The sequence below is a fragment of the Pipistrellus kuhlii genome, unplaced genomic scaffold (assembly GCF_014108245.1).
Source record: "Pipistrellus kuhlii isolate mPipKuh1 unplaced genomic scaffold, mPipKuh1.p scaffold_m20_p_37, whole genome shotgun sequence".
Lineage (NCBI taxonomy): Eukaryota > Metazoa > Chordata > Mammalia > Chiroptera > Vespertilionidae > Pipistrellus > Pipistrellus kuhlii.
In genome coordinates this window covers 2401835-2420518 of record NW_023425537.1, presented here as the reverse complement: position 1 = coordinate 2420518, position 18684 = coordinate 2401835, and the positions used below count along the sequence as shown (strand labels likewise).

Sequence of the window (18684 nt, the reverse complement as noted above, 5' to 3'; positions counted from 1 at the left end):
AGTCTGTTGCTTTGATGGGCTGTGTCTCTCCATAGAGCCTGCGGTGAGCTGGAACCACGCAGCTCCTAAGCGGTCTGTCCAACAATGAACCAAATTCTAAATTATGACAGTAATGTAGTTCTGAGCACTGTGCCTGCATCATTGGCTGGGTTTGGGTCCCCACCCCCTTTCTGCAGGGTTTGAAATAAGGGATTGGCAATGGAGAGGAAATATGAAGCAAGGCGGCAATGCATGAGGAGAGCAGGCAGAACAGAGAAAGGAGTCAACTGTTTCTGTGCGTCGGTGACTTAGGGGAGAGCATTGCTTCATTGTGAGCCCAGGATAAGCAGACGTGCTCACATCCATCACTCTGCCTGGATTTTGAAACTGTGGTATGGCCTTGCTGACGAAGTCTTGGGCTGCATGATGCTTTGCACAGTAGATGTTCAGATAACTTCAGCAAGGAAATACAAATAACATTTCATCATCATCTACTCAGAGGAAATGCTTATATTGTGTGTCCTTAGCTAGCGCTTTCCTGAAATATTGAAGCTGTTTAGATTCAAAGCATTATAGATTATTTTACTTTTGGAAACTACTGAGAGTTGCCATTAATTGCTTTGCATTTTTCATATTTTAATGCATAGGAAATGTGTGTGTGTGTGTGTGTGTGTGTGTGTGTGTGTGTGTGTGTGATGGGTGAGGAGATGCTTTTTTAAATTGCAAATATAATGTAAAATATAACTGAGCTCTAAACATCATAAAGTCAGAATGATGAATGGAGGTTACTGAGATAGGAAATCTCAAAACTAAGCACAGTGCAGTAACTGCTACTCCAAAGTTAACTCTCTTCATCCTTGTAGGAGGCCTTTAGAAGTGTCACCATTGAGCCAATATATATAATTCTGTGTGATTGTGCATGTCTACTTTGCATCTTTCTGCCACTAATTTATTAAATATACTCCTTTCTTCACTGAATCTGGAACTGAGGAGACACTGACTTTTTATATAAAAATAATCAATATTAAGAGCAATAGCTTTGGGTCTTGACCAAGTGGGAGATATATCATTTTTCATGATTTTTAAAAAAGCACTGCTGCATGTTACATACATAAGAAGTTTACTGTTGGTAAACAGGAAAGCTAGCTCTCCCCTTGGACTTTGGTTGCCCGGGTCGTGTAGCAGATACAGTAGGCGTCTTCGTGTGTTTTAGTTTCCATGCAGGGAGCTGATGACCACATCATAAAGCAGCATTGTTTACAGGCTCAATTCCTGCCTTGCTAAAACCTGGTGACTCAGCCATGCCAACCGTATAAAAGAATAGATTTGGGTATAAACACAAGTTTTGAATTGAGATTTCCATTCCTGATAAATCCGGAGGCTGAAACACAGGTGGCAAGATTTAAGTCTGTGTTATAAATTCAGAGTTTCTCTGTTTCTAAATCATAGGAATAATTTTTTCAAACACTTGTTTAGAGGGCTAATTCATTTGAATTGCTTAACATTTAAAATGGAGCATGTAGCCGAAACCAGTTTGGCTCAGTGGTAGAGCATCAATATTCGGACTGAAAGGTCTCAGGTTCAATTCCGGTCAAGGGCATGTACCTTGGTTGCGGGCACATCCCCGGTAGGGGGTGTGCAAGAGGCAGCTGGTCGATGTTTCTTTCTCATCAATGTTTTTAGCTCTCTATCCCTCTCTCCTCCTCTCTGTAAAAAATCAATAAAATATATTTTAAAATGGACCATGTAGCTCAAATGCAGGAGAAGAATCATCTGCATGTGAGCCTAATTATTAAAAGCTACACTAATAAAAGAGAAACATGCAAATTAACTATCACTCTGCTACGCCAAGCCATGCCTGCCAGCCAATTAGGAGTGAATATGCAAATTAACCCAACCAAGATAGTGGCCAGCCACAGAGCTAGAGCAAGCAGGAGGCTTGAGTTGCCCCCAGCAATGGAGGAAGCCAAGCTTTTTACCCACCCTGACCGGTCCTGGCCTCTGCTCAAGGCTACAAAGTTTTGATTATAGAAGACAAATAAATCCTAGATACTTGCTTCCATCCAGTCCTGCAGCCTTGGCCTCTGCTCAAGGAGGCACTGAAAAAAAAAGAAGGGGCTGGGAACTTGGGTTGCCAGGGAATGATCAGGCCAGGATGGTAGAGGCCATTGGGGGTAAGCAGACCAGCAGGGGGGACAGTTGGGGGTGATCAGGACAGCAGATGGGGGCAGTTTGGAGTGAGCAGGTCAGCAGGGGGCAGTTGGGCATGAGCAGGCCAGTGGGGAGGAAAGGTGGGAGCAAGCAGCCAGCAGGGGGGCAGTTGAGGGTGAGCAGGCTGGCAGGCAGAGTGGTTAGGGGCAGGCAGGCAGGCAGGTGAGCAGCTGGATCCAGCAGTCCTAGATTGTGAGAGGGATATCTGACTGCCTATTTAGGCCCGATTCCTATAAATGGGCAGTTTTTAGGGATGTGCAAGCTGGGCTGAGGAACGTGCTTCCCCTCTCCCCCTCCATGACAAATTTCGTGCACTGGGCCACTAGTATCTAAGTAAGTGCCTATAAAATGAGTAATGGCATCAGGGGTTTTCTTCAATCATCTAATGTTATTTGTTCTGTTACCATTAGTCACTCATGTTATTGATGACAGCAGTACAACATTTTATTATTGCATAATTGTCATACACATTTTATTTCTTTGTAACATATACACAAGAGCTTTGAGTATTAAAACAAATTTATCAAGAACCTGGAATTAAATGTCAATGAAGGATATATGCTTGCACCACACAAAGTAGTCAAGGAAGGAGGAAAAAATTCAATCCAACTGAAACCAGTTTGGCTCAGTGGATAGAACATCGGCCTTCGAACTAAAGGGTCCCGGGTTCAATTCAGGCCCCATCCCATGCTTTCCAGAGTTATCTGGCAGCCATGCTAATGCAAAGTTCTAGCCTCCTGCAGAAAACAGGGGAGAAACACAGGGTGTGTGCCCAGCAGGCTGAGAATTCCTATCCACAGCTTCCACTCACACGAGGAGTTTTCTCAGAACATAGTTTTTATGTCTCCATTTCCTTAAAAACGAAAGTTGGGATTTGGGAAACCATTTGAAGATCACACACACACACACACACACGAAAAAAAAGAAAAAAACAACACAGAAGAAATGATCACATGTTAGGTCTGCAGCCAGAGGCAACAAGGAAAAGAGAATCAGATAAATGCTCCTCTCACGCCTCACCTGGAGATCTCTCTCTGCCTAAAGAATAAAGCATCAACTCCTGCCAAAACTGGTTTGGCTCAATGGATAGAGTTTAGGTCCGTGGACTGCAAGGTTCCAGGTTCGATTCAGGTCAAGGGCATGTACATTGGTTGCGGGCACATCTCCATTAGGGGGTGTGCAGGAGGAAGCTGGTTGATGTTTCTCTCTCATTGATATTTCTGACTCTCTATCCCTATCCCTTCCTCTCTGTAAAAAATCAATAAGATAAAGAGCAATCCCACTTACTGTTGCTGGCTTAAACAATATTTGATGGGGAATAAAGACCCCATTCATGGGCACGGTAAGCACTCAATGGTTCCTCCATAAAAGAGGGTGTGGTTTTGTTGTACATGTACCTATAAACCTAGGTATATTTAAACACACGTGAACCTCACTTACCCAGAGGTCTTCTTCGAGTCTTCATCACATAGCAAATACATGAACTAAAGCATTTAAGTGCTCTGAGATGCTAAAACAGATGTGGTAAATCTGAAGCTTTTTACTCCACAAAGAACCAAACAGAACAGGATAGCTGCAAATTTAGCATCGCATTCTATTTCAAAAGCATGCATCCACTTTGAATCTCTTAGGTTCCATTTGCTTTTACTTTATGTACACATTTTCAGCAACCTTGCTTACATAATTTCTCGGCCCAGTGCAGATGATAATCAGCAAATTAGACAGTTTTGGTGAGACTGTCTGACAGATTTGAGGCAAATTGGCGGAAGCAAAAATGAGAAGTGAAGGCTGTCAGTGAAGGAGAAGGAAAAACAAGCAGAGGCTTAAACATGCTTCATCTGGGGTTATTTCATGTAGGAGATACTGCTCTTACTGCACCCCTATAGGCCCGCCCACTGCAGGCAGAATGAAATAGCTTGTTTATTCAAATGAACCTGACTCATTATGCCAGAGTCCTTTTATACTCACAAATATTGGTACTTTGATTCATTTATTCATTCAACCGACATCTAATGAGACTGATTTTTTTTTTTATCTTGGCCATATGCAAGGCAATGAGGATATAAAGAAAATATAAGACATGGCAGTGGATTTTTTAAGTCACTGTTGGTGGATAGAAATAAATATAAGGAAAAAAATGCTTTTGATAGCATGAGAGGAACAAGATATGTTCTACTAGGAATATATACCCAATGCTCCAGGGGCAGTCTGTGGAGAAATTGAGGATGCATTCACCAGAGAAAATAATTCCCACCCGAACAAATTTCAATTTAGGAAAACCATCACGTGATATGTTACATTCCCAGGCATGCCAGCTAAATATGGCATGATCACTGTGGGTTCCAGTGGTGACAAATGGCAAGTAGGGCCTGTGGAATACATCCCACTGCTTTATGGGACACAGTGACTGTATAGGCAGTGTCATGCATGACAATCTTAGAAGCAGCTTAGAATTTATACACACGATTACATGCACATATATAGATGGGTCTGGAGGCAAACAGGTACTTTTAGAACACAAATAGGATTGTCTTCTAGGGTGTTCTCAGCATCCTTAACACCACAGCACATGGTAATGTGTCCTACACATCAAGTCTTCCATTCTAAGGCTTCTCCATAGATTTTACTCCATTCCACTCCACTTCTCAGACACACCCCAACATTTTTGTTTTGCATGATCCATTTTAGCGCTTAATCACAGGCTGCCTCATGTTGTCATTTGATTTCCTGTGTGCATTGCTTATCTACTCAACTGGGGAATGTAAATTATCAGAGGGAAGCCGCTGTTCCTCCTGGGCGCTTATGGCTCCCATATCCTAGCCTAGAACATAGCTAAAGCACAAAGTAGCCACTCAACCAACACATTGACAGACACTAATGGGAAGATGGAATCTGACCAATGCCGTGGAATTGCCAAGGCTGTTTTCTCCTAGATAAGAATACCATGGGAGATGGCTTGTCCACGGAGCAGCAGATTGCAAACTCATCCCGTCTACATTTCAAGTCAACCTGACATATATATATATATATATATATATATATATATATATATATATATATATATATGGTTACTATGGATTATTGCTGTGAAGATGATCACGTGGTTCTTACTGCCCAGCAGATGCAAATGACAGGAGTTCTTCGCCTCTTTCCATTGTGAAATGAAGCTGCACGTATGGATCATGGCAGGCTGAAGCTATACCCAGTGGCTGGAGAGCTCTGTATAAGTGCAAAGGTCTATGTTCCCAGTGGAACACAACCCTCCTGCGTCACCCATTCATCATCTGACAGCAGCTCAGGATTGTGACTAATATTGGGCCCTCATATCCTAGGTGGTTACCATAGAGGGACTTGGTAAGAGCATAATTCGCATTTCCTTGGAAAAATGTAATCTACAGATGGACCCCAGCACCCAACTGCAGTGGTGTCCAAAACTAATGAGGATTTTTGCTAAATAAAGACTGATTCGGCCAAAAAAGCTGTGCTCTGACAGAGAAATCTGTATCGCACATCGCTCCAAAGAGTATATTTATCCAAACACTGATTGCATTGGAACACTAGAATTTTCCTAATAGGGGCATAGGGAAAAAGCGCTTATTGATGAAAATGCACATTTATATTTTTCCTTTATAGAGTGAAGAAATAGGATCGATGCTACCAGGCATTCACAATGTTTCAGTTACAAAATTTAATCTCTCGTGTTTTCTTATGTAGCTCAGGAAGGTAACATTTTTTTTTCATTCAAATTAGAAAGCTGATTATTAAAATAATCCACATCGCCCTAGCTGGTTTGGCTCAGTGGATAGAGCTGCAACCAGCAGACTGAAGGGTCCTGGGTTCGATTTCAATCAAGAGCACATGCCTAGATTGTGGGATTTGACCCCCAGTAGGGGGTGTGCAGGAGGCAGCCAATCAATGATTCTCATCATTGATTTTTTTTCTCTCTCCCCCTCTTCTTTCCTCTCTGAAATCAATAAAAGTATATCTTTTAAAAATAAATAATACACGACTTCATAAATAAACGTAAGGTAGACTTCCCTTGTGTGAGCCGTCACTCCCACCTATAGAACAAGACAGTCGGTAACGGGGCTCGGAGCACTGTGTAATCCCCATAAAATGAAATGGCACAGGAATGTGTTCGGCTATCAGAGCAGTCACACTTCGTGCACAGCCTCCTCCACACCCTTCCAATTTCAATCTTTTGCTCAGTGCTAGGAAAAGAGGCATGCTTGCTCACACAGGATCCAGTACATGGCTGCGAAATCTAAGCATATCTCACCAGCGCCTCCTAGAGGCCATGTTGAGGATACAGGCTGGGAGGGGAGCGCGGGCACAAACCCTTTCCTTGCATTGAGAGTTTCACCTCCCCCTTTACCCCCCAGCACAAACCCCCCTGGGCTGTACCCCCCAGAATAAGAACTCGACTGTTGAAGTAGTTTGGCGACTCTGACAGGCCTTTTAGAGGAGAAAATACACTGCAGCACAGAAGATTAACTTCATCGCTGGAGGCAATGAACACGAAACATACACGGAGAGGTTTCAAACTCGGGTGTTCAGAAAAGACCACTCACTATATTATGCAACCTGCTGTTTGTCACGCGCGCACACACACACACACATACACACACACACACACACACACACAGTCAATCTGCGAGGTTCCAGGATGCAGATGCAGTGAACATTGAACCTGACGCGGGCTTCCCAGGCTCTGCACCCTCTCTCCTGGTTGCTGGGAACGAGGGCTGGGAATGAGGCGCTGGTGCGAGGGCAGAGCTCGAGTGTCTGTAGGAGTTGCTGTTCCAGAGAATTCATTACTGTCTAATTGCTCTGATTTTAGATCAGCAGAGCGTGTCAGGCGGCGGTGGTGGTGGAGAACGAGATCGAGGGAGGACAACGCGAGAGGGAACGCGCCCTTCGCCCCGCGGAGGAGCCGGGCGCTTTGTAAGTAACCGGCGAGCAGTGCGCTCGCAGGAGCCCGGCGGCTGTGAGGTTGCAACACTTTGCGCGTGTCTCAACCCTGCGGGATCTGCGGGGATCCCGGCCCCTTTCTTTTCCCCATTTCGTGCTTGGCTCCTCCGCCCAGGGTGCAGATTCTGCTGCGGATTCATTCGGGGTGCTTGGGAGAAGGGGGAGCGCCGGGGACGCCCTCGGGCTGAAATGCAACCCTCCCTGGCATTTCGCCCTGGCATTGGCGAGGTGCTGGGCCCTGGAGGGGCACGCACAGCCCAGCCGCCGCCGCCCAGGCTAGAAAAAGGGAAGTGTGGGGCTCGGGGGAGGAGGGTAGGAAACTTTGCCCAAGGCCAGGCTGCAATTAGGCAGACGCCGAAGCCCGGAAGCGGAGCTTCCCACCTGCTGCTGCCGTCCAAGCCGGGGCGCAAGTCCCTCCAGCCGGGGCGGCCTCCGGGGCCGGGCTGGGAGGCCGGAGGCGGCGGGAGCCCAGCCCGGCAGGTTCTCCCCGCTGGCAGCGCCCGGGCGGCGGGTGCAGCATCCTCCCCGCCCCGCGGCGGGGACCGGGGGGGCGGGACGCGCGGCCAGGCGCGCTGCGATTGGCCAGCGGCGGCCGGAGGCGGGGCCGGGCCGCCGGTATCTCGTGGGCCGCCTCAAAAGAGCCCAGGATGTTGCAGAGCGCACTGGAGCCCTGGCCAGCGCGCAGCCTGCCCCGCGAGCTGGGTCTTGGGAATTCGGGTTTGCTCTGGCGCCCTCGCTCTTACAAAACCACCGGATCTTACATGCCTCTGTGCCCCCCTCCGTCCGCTCCATGTCCCCATGCTCCTGCGCCGGCAACAGGTAAGGGCTGCTGTGTGTTTTCTTCCCCCGCGTGCCCCGGGGAGTGCGGACTCTGGGGCTGGGGCTGCCGCTGGTCCCCGACGCTTCCCTCCCCTGCCCCGCGGCCCCAGAGGTGCCCAGCTGTCAGCTGCAGCGGCGCGCACCCACGCTCCCTCCGAGCCCCCGAGCATGCCTATAGAGTTTGTGTGCCGCCCCAGAACATCCCAGATCTAAAAATACTGAGCCGCGCTTGGAACAGTTGAGCAATCGAAACATTTCTCTGCAGCATCTGTTTGTGCTCATAACTTCCAATGCACCAGCTGTAGCGAGATACCGAGTTTGGAGGCAGGGGCTAGGGAGCTGGCGTTGGAGAGTCCCTCTAAGGGGGGAAAACAGGGGCGAGGGGATAGATAGGGTGACTGGGGTACTGGTCTCAGACCGAGGCCGATCTGGGTGCTCCGCGGTAGTCCGGACCCTTGATCTATTTAAGTTCTTTCTTGGTCATTGGTCATTGCTTCAAGTAGAGAGTCCAGCTCCACAAGGAGCGAGCGTCCCAAAGTTGCTTTGCTGGGGAGAGAGGCAGCCGGAGTTGGAATGGAGCCTACAGCCGGCAAAGCTCTCACACTATTATGTCGCTTTCCCCTGAGCAACTTGTAATTCTTAATAATAATAATAATAATAATAATAATAATAATGCTGATACCTCCGTGGAAGACAGCGTGGTTTCTGGGGAGGCCAGAGGGGGAAACGACTTTTTCTGCAAAGAGATTGCATCATAACAGACGGATCGTGACATTTGGGGAAAAGGAGAGATGGGAGACTGGCAGTGTGATTGATGTCTGTGCCTCAGCCAGCGGATCAGTAGGAGGGTAACCAGGACAGGACTGTGAATCCTGGGGCGTCTCACCAACGCAGACTTTGCCTTCACCTGATAGGAAATCAGGCACGATTTGAAGACATGTTTGGGGTATGCAAAGAATGCATATTGCCTTCTATTTTCACATGCATAATCTAGAGGCAGTTCGATTTTCTCTCACGGCTGTTGTATGTCTGCTGTCCATTGCGTTACCCGTGCACTTGTTAGCTTTTTCCTGCTCACTTCCACCCCCGCCCCCGTAGTGTTTTATTTATATTTGCCATTATCCGGAAAAAAATCTCCAAGGTCAGGGGTCAGAGGTGTGACATCAAGGGCTGTGGGAGGGGTGAGAGTCAAGATCAAGGTCATTTCGCTTTGCCTTCAGCTCCTCCCTTCCCCCTCCCATGTTTGTTGGCACTTTCTTTGGTGCTATGGGTGTCCCTAAGAAGATTTGTTTTAAACTCTTGTGAATTTGGCATTAAAAAAAATAAAAAAATAAAAACAATCCATACTATTTCTACTTCCTTGAGACTCTCTCCAGTTGTCGGATCTCCCCTTAGCTGTGGAATCCTTGTATGACTTTTCAGTAGCATGAAAGATTGACCACATCTTTATCTCAACAGATGGCCTGTGTTCAGGGTTTCTGTAGCGTGTTTTCCTGTGTATTAAACCCGTATGTTCTTCAGCATTGGCACATGCTGAGTGACGCTTCATGCATTGTTGGGTGTCCGTGTCGGAGTGGTCACGTAGATAAGTGAGTGTCCCCCTCACTCCCCCTCTCCCTGCCCTTCCTTCCCTCTGTTTACTGAGCTTCACAGAGGTTGCCTTGCTAGCACTTGTGCTCACATAGCAACATGTGCCCAGAGCACAGTCGGGCTAGTCTATATGGCGTCAGCTGGGGAATAGCTACTCTAAACACTCATTAGCGGGCCTCTCTCTGAGCCCAGCTCACCCTCCTTTATGACCCTCAGTGCCCATCCTCAGGAACGTTCTCATTCACTGCACCATGGCCGCTGGATGGGACACATTTACTCTTGTTGATTGTTCACAGTCGCATTTTCTGGTTTTTAGAGTCCATGTCGGAAATACTTCCTATCGGCTAACCATGATTTGGGGTCATTCCTGATATTATCTCCTTGATCTTTTCCTTTTCTTTAATCCATAGCTCTCCCTCCCTTCACATCTACCTAAGACTGAAGCGCTGAACTCTCTTTTTCCATTGCTTATGCTTAATTTTGGCTCAGCCTATAAATAGTCTTACCATGAACAGCTCCACATGCAGCCTCTCCATTTCCCAGAAACATTTTCTACCTCATCGGGGATAGCTTGGGTGAAATGATGACGTGTGTCTTTCAAACTGCCATCAGACCCTTACATATTTAGGCTGGAGGGGGGATTCACACGTGGTTCACCCGATCAGGGATCGATTCTCCTGCCTTGTTCCCAACTCAGGAATCACATAGTGTTCTCAGCTGCTGCTCTTCATCGATTCTTTCTCACAGAATTAATCTGAATCTATCCTTAAACCACTTGACAGAAGCCCTGCTCCTAATGGAAGTTTTCCCAGATGCTCATGAATTAGTGATTTGGGGTGAGAGAGGAGGAGCCAGAAAGCTCTCTGCTGGCCCGAAGCCACTGGGTGTGCGGGGTGGTTGGTAGAAAAGCCATTCCTCAAAGTGGACCTACCAGATTCTGGAAGGTTCTAGATTGTTGCTATGGCATTAGCTGCACCAAGTCTAAATGCATCTTCTGTGTGTGCACACATATATACACATGCATCTGTTTTGGAGCCTATCTATTCAGTGACAAAAGTTTCCATTTCACCTCCCAACTATATTTTTTTTTCCATTTTCAGGCAGAATGATCAGATTTGTAAATGATGTGCTTCAGGTGGCACATGTTCTGTCATTAGCAATGGAAACAGGACAATAACAGTCCCTCTATCCAGGCTCTCGTTGAGGGCCTTGATGTGAAAAGCTATTCAGAGGCAGCTGGAGGTGTGTGTTTTGTGGAATTCAGACCAATGTCCTGGGGTCGAGAGTTTTGGCAAGTTGTAATTCAGCCTGTAGATTTCCTGTGGTGTTATGCTTTCTTCTGGAAAGGTGCAGAAGTCAGTCAGACACTCCGACAGAAGGATTCTTTTGAATCAGAAAAAGGGAATTTCTTGGTGTCAGTTATAGGATTCCGAAGTCAATCAGAACTCCAGGATACACGTACTATTTAGATGATGCCTCTTCCTCACTCTTTTTTTTTTGGGGGGGGGGGGGGCGGAGATATACCTGTATTTGGTGTCACATCACCTCTATCTGGTTTTGTGCAGAAATGCGTGGCCATAACACCTGAGCCCCATCAGCCGAGGTCCCTGTTAAACAAGGTCCTTCCCGTGCCCGGCCGGGATCTAGAACTCCGAGGAGCAGGAGTCCTGTCTTGTTCCTTTTGTCCGAGTACAAACCTTGCAGGGAAGCAGACAAAACATTGAAGCAGGTGGAAGACTGGGAAGGCACAGTAACTTCTTTTTAGAAAGTGATTCAAAGACACTTTTAAATCGGGCATCACTTAGGTGTCAAAAGCTGCCAAAATGTAACACACATTGCAATTTTCACAGATGACTAATCTCGGGAAAAATGTGTTGGGGCACATTCTTGCATAATAACTTGGATGAAGAGGGAGCAGGGAGAAGACGGTAGCAAGGCAGTTTTCACAGACAGTGCACCGAGCCTCTCTGCAAGGGGCTGCGATGCAGCAAGGCAAGCGGCATGCTTTGCCCGTGTGCAGGTGGCTTGGCTGCGGCTGGATTCGTTCTCTGCTTACCCTTCATGGGCTTTGGAGGAAGAAAGACTCAGTGGATCCCTGATCTTTTTAAGCTGTTGTTCCCTGTCTCCCTTTAATCCAGCAGATAGAGTAGGTCCGTGTTTATGTGCTAGTTACATGCTGCAATCATTTCTATTCGATCAAGACAACATCCTCGACTTCTGCACAGGCCTTTGTCAAGTAGGGGAGGGGGAAAACAGTGCCCATGGAGCCAGGAAGGAAAGTTGCAGTCCACAGGGAGCTTTTCCGTAGGACAGGACAAGGTGAGGGGAGAGAGCAGAGAACGCCTGTTTGCTCACATTACGTAGAGGTGGGTGCCTTCTCCATAGGAACATCTAGCAAACAACGGCGCATGGAAGTGAAAGTGAGCTGGCATTTATGATCTGTTCCTCCAACGCGGCCTCTGTTTGGGAAAACACAGCATTGGCCTCGCGTGAAATGAGTTCCTGCCTTATCTCAGTCCTCTAAAGACCTGGTCCTCTGGCACCAAGGTGCTTGCTTCCAAGCCAGTCATTGCACACGGCAGTCCCATCTCCGGGGAGTTTCAGGACCAATTGCTAGGCAACAGAGCTAGCTCTCGTTGGCCCCCAGAGCAAATGTGCGTCTTCCAGTGAGCATCCCTTGCATTCGCGGAGGTGGTGTGGGGCATTGCTGCATGGTGGCAGCTTGAAGTGTGTGGACCGATGGAGCCGGCCCACACAGTCTCCAGGAACTGGGATCCGTGTCAGATAGCTTTTAAGGACTGCCTGCTGAGTTGCATCATTTAAACAGAATAAGCCTTCTGATTTCAGCCTTGTATTTGCCTCCCCTAACGCACCTGCAGCTCAGTTCCCATTAACATTCTGCATGCCTATGGAACGTTCTCTAGACGTGTCCACGTTCTTAAAGCTGCACGATCCACCTTGGCGTTAGGAAGTCCTTCTGCTGCTTGATACCTTGCAAGTAGAGAAAGCCAAAGAAGAGAATGAGAGGGGCGAGGTAGACCCAGAAAATAGAATATTTTAGACTGCTTGCAAAAAAAAAAAAAAAAAAAAAAAATAGGAGGAAAAGGACCTGAAGTTTTGGTGGAAAGACTTGATTTTATGCTTTTAAAGGAAGTTAAAACCATCTTTTAGGGCACAAGGAATTAAAAATCCAATGATTCAATGTAGGGTCTATTCCTCTATATCTGACCCTGTGACTTGCTGGAAATGTTGCCTCAGGGCGTAGAGCCCTTAATAATGACTTCTCTTGTAATGAATGCTCTCTCTGTCTTTGGCAGGACCTGTCCTCTGGATGTCAGCTGAGTTACTAAGGTAACTCTGCATGTCCGTAGACAGACCTTGGTAGAACCTCAAGGCTCCTGGAGACCCCCCATCTCTCCTTCTTTTACTTTTTTTTTTCGGTGTGTGTCCTCACTGAGCATTCAAAACTGTTTCTCCAAAGGTTTTTGCAAAAACTCAGACTGTTTTCCAAAGCAGAAGCGCTGGCGTCCACGGCAGAAGCAATGGGCAGCGTGCGGACCAACCGCTACAGCATCGTGTCTTCCGAAGAGGACGGCATGAAGCTGGCCACCATGGCGGTTGCAAACGGCTTTGGCAATGGGAAGAGCAAAGTCCACACCCGCCAGCAGTGCCGGAGCCGCTTCGTGAAGAAGGACGGCCACTGCAACGTCCAGTTCATCAACGTGGGGGAGAAGGGACAACGGTACCTCGCGGACATCTTCACCACGTGCGTGGACATCCGCTGGCGGTGGATGCTGGTTATCTTCTGCCTGGCCTTCGTGCTCTCGTGGCTGTTTTTCGGCTGCGTGTTCTGGTTGATAGCTCTGCTCCATGGGGATCTGGATGCCACAAAGGAGAGCAAAGCTTGCGTGTCTGAGGTCAAGAGCTTCACGGCCGCCTTCCTCTTCTCCATCGAGACCCAGACCACCATCGGCTATGGCTTCCGGTGCGTCACGGACGAGTGCCCGATCGCTGTGTTTATGGTGGTGTTCCAGTCCATCGTGGGCTGCATCATCGACGCCTTCATCATCGGCGCAGTCATGGCCAAGATGGCCAAACCCAAGAAGAGAAACGAGACTCTTGTCTTCAGTCACAACGCTGTGATCGCCATGAGAGATGGCAAGTTGTGTCTGATGTGGCGGGTGGGCAATCTTCGGAAGAGCCACCTGGTGGAGGCTCATGTGCGAGCCCAGCTCCTCAAATCCAGAATTACTTCCGAAGGGGAGTACATCCCCCTGGATCAGATAGATATCAACGTTGGGTTTGACAGTGGAATCGATCGTATATTCCTGGTGTCCCCGATCACCATAGTCCATGAAATCGATGAAGACAGCCCCTTCTATGACTTGAGCAAACAGGACATTGACAATGCAGACTTTGAAATTGTCGTGATCCTGGAAGGCATGGTGGAGGCCACAGCCATGACCACCCAGTGCCGAAGCTCGTATCTGGCCAACGAAATCCTCTGGGGCCACCGCTATGAGCCTGTCCTCTTTGAGGAGAAACATTACTACAAAGTGGACTATTCCAGGTTCCACAAGACTTACGAAGTCCCTAACACGCCCCTGTGCAGCGCCAGAGACTTAGCAGAAAAGAAATATATCCTCTCCAATGCAAATTCATTTTGCTATGAAAATGAAGTTGCCCTCACTAGCAAAGAGGAAGATGACAGTGACAATGGCGTCCCAGAAAGCACAAGTACGGACACGCCCCCTGACCTAGACCTTCACAACCAGGCAAGTGTACCTCTAGAGCCCAGGCCCTTACGGCGAGAATCAGAGATATGACTGACGGATTCCTTCTCTGGAATAGTTACGTTCAAACACAGTCTGTTGGTCAAAGGCCCCAAACAGTGATTCAGACGACGGTACTGGCGGAGAGGTGGGTCAAGGCAAGTGGCCACCAGGGACTGAGGCTAGCCTGGTGGCTTCAGAGGAAGACTCTCAGCTCAGAGATGGACGGAACACACTCAACACACCTCCCCATGACCCGACTGCACATAGACATGTTGTAGAATAAGTTATGGGGTGTTCTGTTTTGTTTTGTGTTTTTATAAGACTTGAACTTGCAGGCAAGCCTTGGTTGGGTATTGGACTTATCCAGAATGCTTCTCTTTGGGGAACAAGAATGTTTTTAATGGCATAACAAAGGCAAGACTCTGCCTTAATCTCGAAAAGCTGCTAACTACATGAACACAAATTATATTTTTGTTGCAGTGTAGTTTTTCTTTAGTGTAACTTAAAAGTCAGTATTGAACTTGGTTGAAAGCTCATGATATGCGCTTCAAAGTGCCAAAACAAGAGCCTGATTTTTTTGAGGCCAGTAATTTGTTTGCTAGAATTGATTTTTTTTTTTTTTCTTTCTCTCTCTCTCTCCTCTGGTTACATAAGGGCATTATGTAACGCTAGCCAAATGGTAGCCTCCGGGTTAGTTTTTTATTTTTTTTCTTCATGATGTTAATGGGTTATCTCAAATTTTAAGTTGGACTACCTAAAACGAATACCAAAGATAATGCACATTTTTGCACAGTGGAGCTTATACTAAAAAGGAAGGAAAGCTCCAGAGCTGCCTTGAAATCAACAGACAATGACTTTGAACCTCAGCGAGACCTTGAACTGCCCTCCAGAAAATAGGACATCAACACACATAGAGTCTAGGTAGGGAGCATAGTGCTTTTAAAATGTTGTTCTTTCGTGTGATTTTTGTATTAAAGGAGGGAGAAGAAAGGGAAAGGGAAGTTCTCACACAAGACACACACTAAACACCTCTTCTGTCCTGCGAGCTAGTGCTGGCCAGGCTAATGCATAAGGTGAGAGATGGTGCCGTGCTCTGAGCTTGCTCCAGGTTTTCCCTGTTTGCACATTCCAAAATGGATCCCATAAAATAAGACCTTGGTGGAATTCAGTAGGCATTCTCAAAACTGAGCCACCTAACATGGAAGGTAAATTAAGTCAAACCCTTGCAGTTGAATACCCCTCCCTGACTGCCAGGATGGTTCCAGATGGACTTTGCCTTCGGAAAGATGCCCCACCAGCAGCCCCCTGCGTGGTCCCTCCTGACCAGTCTGTCTGGAGCAGGTCCCACAGCATCTGAGAGGGCTACGAAGGCCAAGGCCAAAGTATGGATGAACCTCTTTGGATGTAGCACATCAGCTTAAGTATCCAAGAGGGAGAGGAACATGGCTTTATATTCACGGTAGAGGGTAGGGATGAAACTGTCTCAGTATTTTAGGGTCACCAAGAGCCATACAAAATAAAACACAGTCACGAGTAAGGGAGATAATGGGCTAAAGGGTTATGGCCCATTGTACGCACACTCATGCTTGAGCATGAGCTGATCCTTGTCCCCATAGGAGACATGGATTCCCAGAAGCCTCTCCTGCCTGGCTGCCTGACTTGCTACCCACCATTTCCCCCTCAATCTAGCTGAGTCACGGAACTCTTTTTTATTTTTTTTGTCTGAAGTACCCTATCTGTGAATTCCGGGTTACTGACTTTTCTTTTGAATTGGAGTCTCAAAACCAACTCTCTCATGGTGTTAAATCCCTGTATGCCATTAAAAAGAAGCTTGTTCTAGAATCCTGTATTTGTGAATCGATGTGGGTCTTGAGCAGCCATATCTGAATGCAGTGCCTGCAATGAGGTCACCAGACCTGCCGTGGTCAGCCTTCAGAGTCCTTGGGTTTGAAGACGGTGGTGTTCTTTTCATGGGAACCAACACAGAGATGTGGATGCTGTTTTGAAATCCAAATTGAGAGGCAGGTTTGGGAAGTTGTCTAGAGAGTTAGAGGAACTGGGACTGAGTGGACAAGACAATCAACCAAAGAGGCAACTGTCTGGCCATGGACACGAGGCTACCGAGGGCTTCCACTGCTGCTATTTCGATATTTTTGCAAAGGAAAATAATCAAACCAAAGAGTATTCAGTCACATGTACTTTCAATGAAGATACAGTGGAGGGTAGGGCTGACCTCCGAGAAGATTCCTCCCCAACACACAGCTGCCACTTAAAGAAAGAATTGAAGTATTTGCAAAGAGGGTGGGCAAGGGGGCAGGAACGAGGGAGGGACATCTTTCAACTTCTTTCTGAAATAGAGAAGAAAAAAAAAATCTAACATTTCTGGTGCACACAGGTTTGTTTGTCGTTTGTTTTTTTGTTTTTCAAGAAAATTTTGCAGAAGCTATGTTTTTAAAAGTGTACATTTTATAAAATTTATCAGATATTTTCATATTTAAAGCCAAATGTAAATAGAAGTCTGTAAAGGGGAAAAAAAATTGCCATGGAAAGTCTGATTTCAGTGCAGCAATTTCTGAGAACTAGTACCTATATGCTACCGGTTAGCATGGTTTTAGCAAATATCTTCCCAGCCTTATAAGGTTTGTATTGCTATGTTCTTCGGTTATTTATTTCAGCATGGGCTGTTCATTTGAAAGCTTTTTTCCTAGTTATTAGTATTGTAACAGTTACAAGCTTTAAGTGGCTTTTATTTTATTTTATTTTATTTTATTTTATTTTATTTTATTTGTGGTCAAGAGCCAAGACACAGGTAATGCACTACATTGTTTTGCTGCATTTTACCTTCAAAACATTTGTCCCTCCTGGGCCTCCTTCCTTCGTGCACACATGCCACCAAGATGCAGATGGAAGAGACCCCGTGAACGTCTGGGGTCCATTCTTGGACGCGTGTTGCTTCTTTATTGCAAGCGAACCCTCGCTGAATTCACGTAGGACTCACTCCCTTTTAAAGAAGTCACTGCCCACGTCTGGCTGGGCATCATATTTTTGGAAGGAGGCATAGATTCTCGGTTATCCTATTTTTAAAGAAAATGTAGACAAAGTGAATCTATTTTGATTATGGAGAAAGGCATAGTTTTCTACCCCTCTACACGTATACTTGAATCAGACATTTCAAAGATGTCACACGATAGCACTGTAGTCCTTTCCAAATTCCTGGAAAAAGTTTTCACCTTAAAAAAAAAAAAATTCTCTCAATGCGTTATTTCTCCCTTTGCTTCCTTTCTTCCCTACAAACTCCCATCCCAAACCTTGATGTTTCTTTCATGAGCTGTACCCAACTCTCCCTCCCCTGTCCCAAATTATGTTACCCTTGCAAATAACAAATGTCAGTTCACGTTGTAAAAACCACTTGGTAAAGGCAAGAAGCTTGTCCTGACTGGTAAAGTGGGTTCTTTTTCACTCTGTGTCTGCTCATGGTAAGGTGGGAAAAAAGTGTTGCATTCATTCCCATCCCCTCACTCCCCACTAGAATCTCTTTTCTGGTGACACTGAGTTCAGCTCTGGTCTCCGGCGAGTTGCACAAGCTGGGCCTCGGACAATCGCGATAGTTCCTATTTTCCCGTTTGCCGTCCTTTTGTACCTAAAGTCTTCCTATTGTACTGCACAAACCATGGATTGTACATATTTTTATATATTATGTCTTATTTTATTATTTCTAAATAAAAACGTAAATGTTGAACACAAATCCGTGCGGGATCTTTGGGCTTCCTCCATGTAGAATCGAGAGCACAAGTTCGCACACAATGGGGCAGAAACTCCGATGCCCTGCATGAATGGAGCCATAGAAATTGCTTGAGTAGGCAGGTGCGTGGGGTGGCAGATTAGTCTAATCCACCTTAGAGGAAGCCAAGCTCATATTTTGTTTTTTACAGAATGGGCTAAGCTAGAGAAAGGATAGAAAAGACAGAGGAGAAACAAGCAAACCACCACAACAAAAAACCCACAGAATATAATAAGGTTTAGATCCATACGTTTGTTGAGTGATCCTAGTCCCTTTTCTTGGAACCTACGCTGTAGGTGGGGTTCTTCCTTATATGTTGTCTCATCTCAAGAGCAAATCAGGACATTCTTATTGCCCTGTGAGACATCAGGAGTAGGCAAATGTGTCTCATAAAGGGCCAGATAGTAAAGGTTTCTGATTTTCAGACTGGGCCATCCTTGTATAATCTCTACAGCTCCTCCCTTGTGGTATGAAAACAGCCACAGATAATAGGAGAACAATGGTGTGGCTGGGCTTCAATGAAACTTTCCTTACAGCTGCAGGGGGTGAGCCAGATTT

The 18684-nt window shown here is 46.5% G+C and overlaps 1 protein-coding gene across 3 annotated transcripts in view; it reads left to right on the top strand.

The window, feature by feature from the left end:
• Positions 1-18090, top strand: part of KCNJ2 (potassium inwardly rectifying channel subfamily J member 2) — a 76673-nt gene extending 58583 nt beyond the window's left edge. Inside the window, exons 2-4 of one of the 3 annotated variants that reach the window (XM_045570760.1) lie at positions 7031-7134; positions 12888-12921; positions 13052-18090. In XM_045570760.1, coding sequence (XP_045426716.1) covers positions 12902-12921; positions 13052-14396 — 1365 coding nt within the window. In that variant the 5' untranslated portion in view covers positions 7031-7134; positions 12888-12901 and the 3' untranslated portion in view covers positions 14397-18090. Of the gene's footprint in view, positions 1-7030; positions 7135-7695; positions 7981-12887; positions 12922-13051 lie in introns of those variants that run through there. The other 2 variants (XM_036407641.2, XM_036407642.2) reach the window with 2 other exon arrangements.
• Positions 18091-18684: the final 594 nt, after the last annotated feature.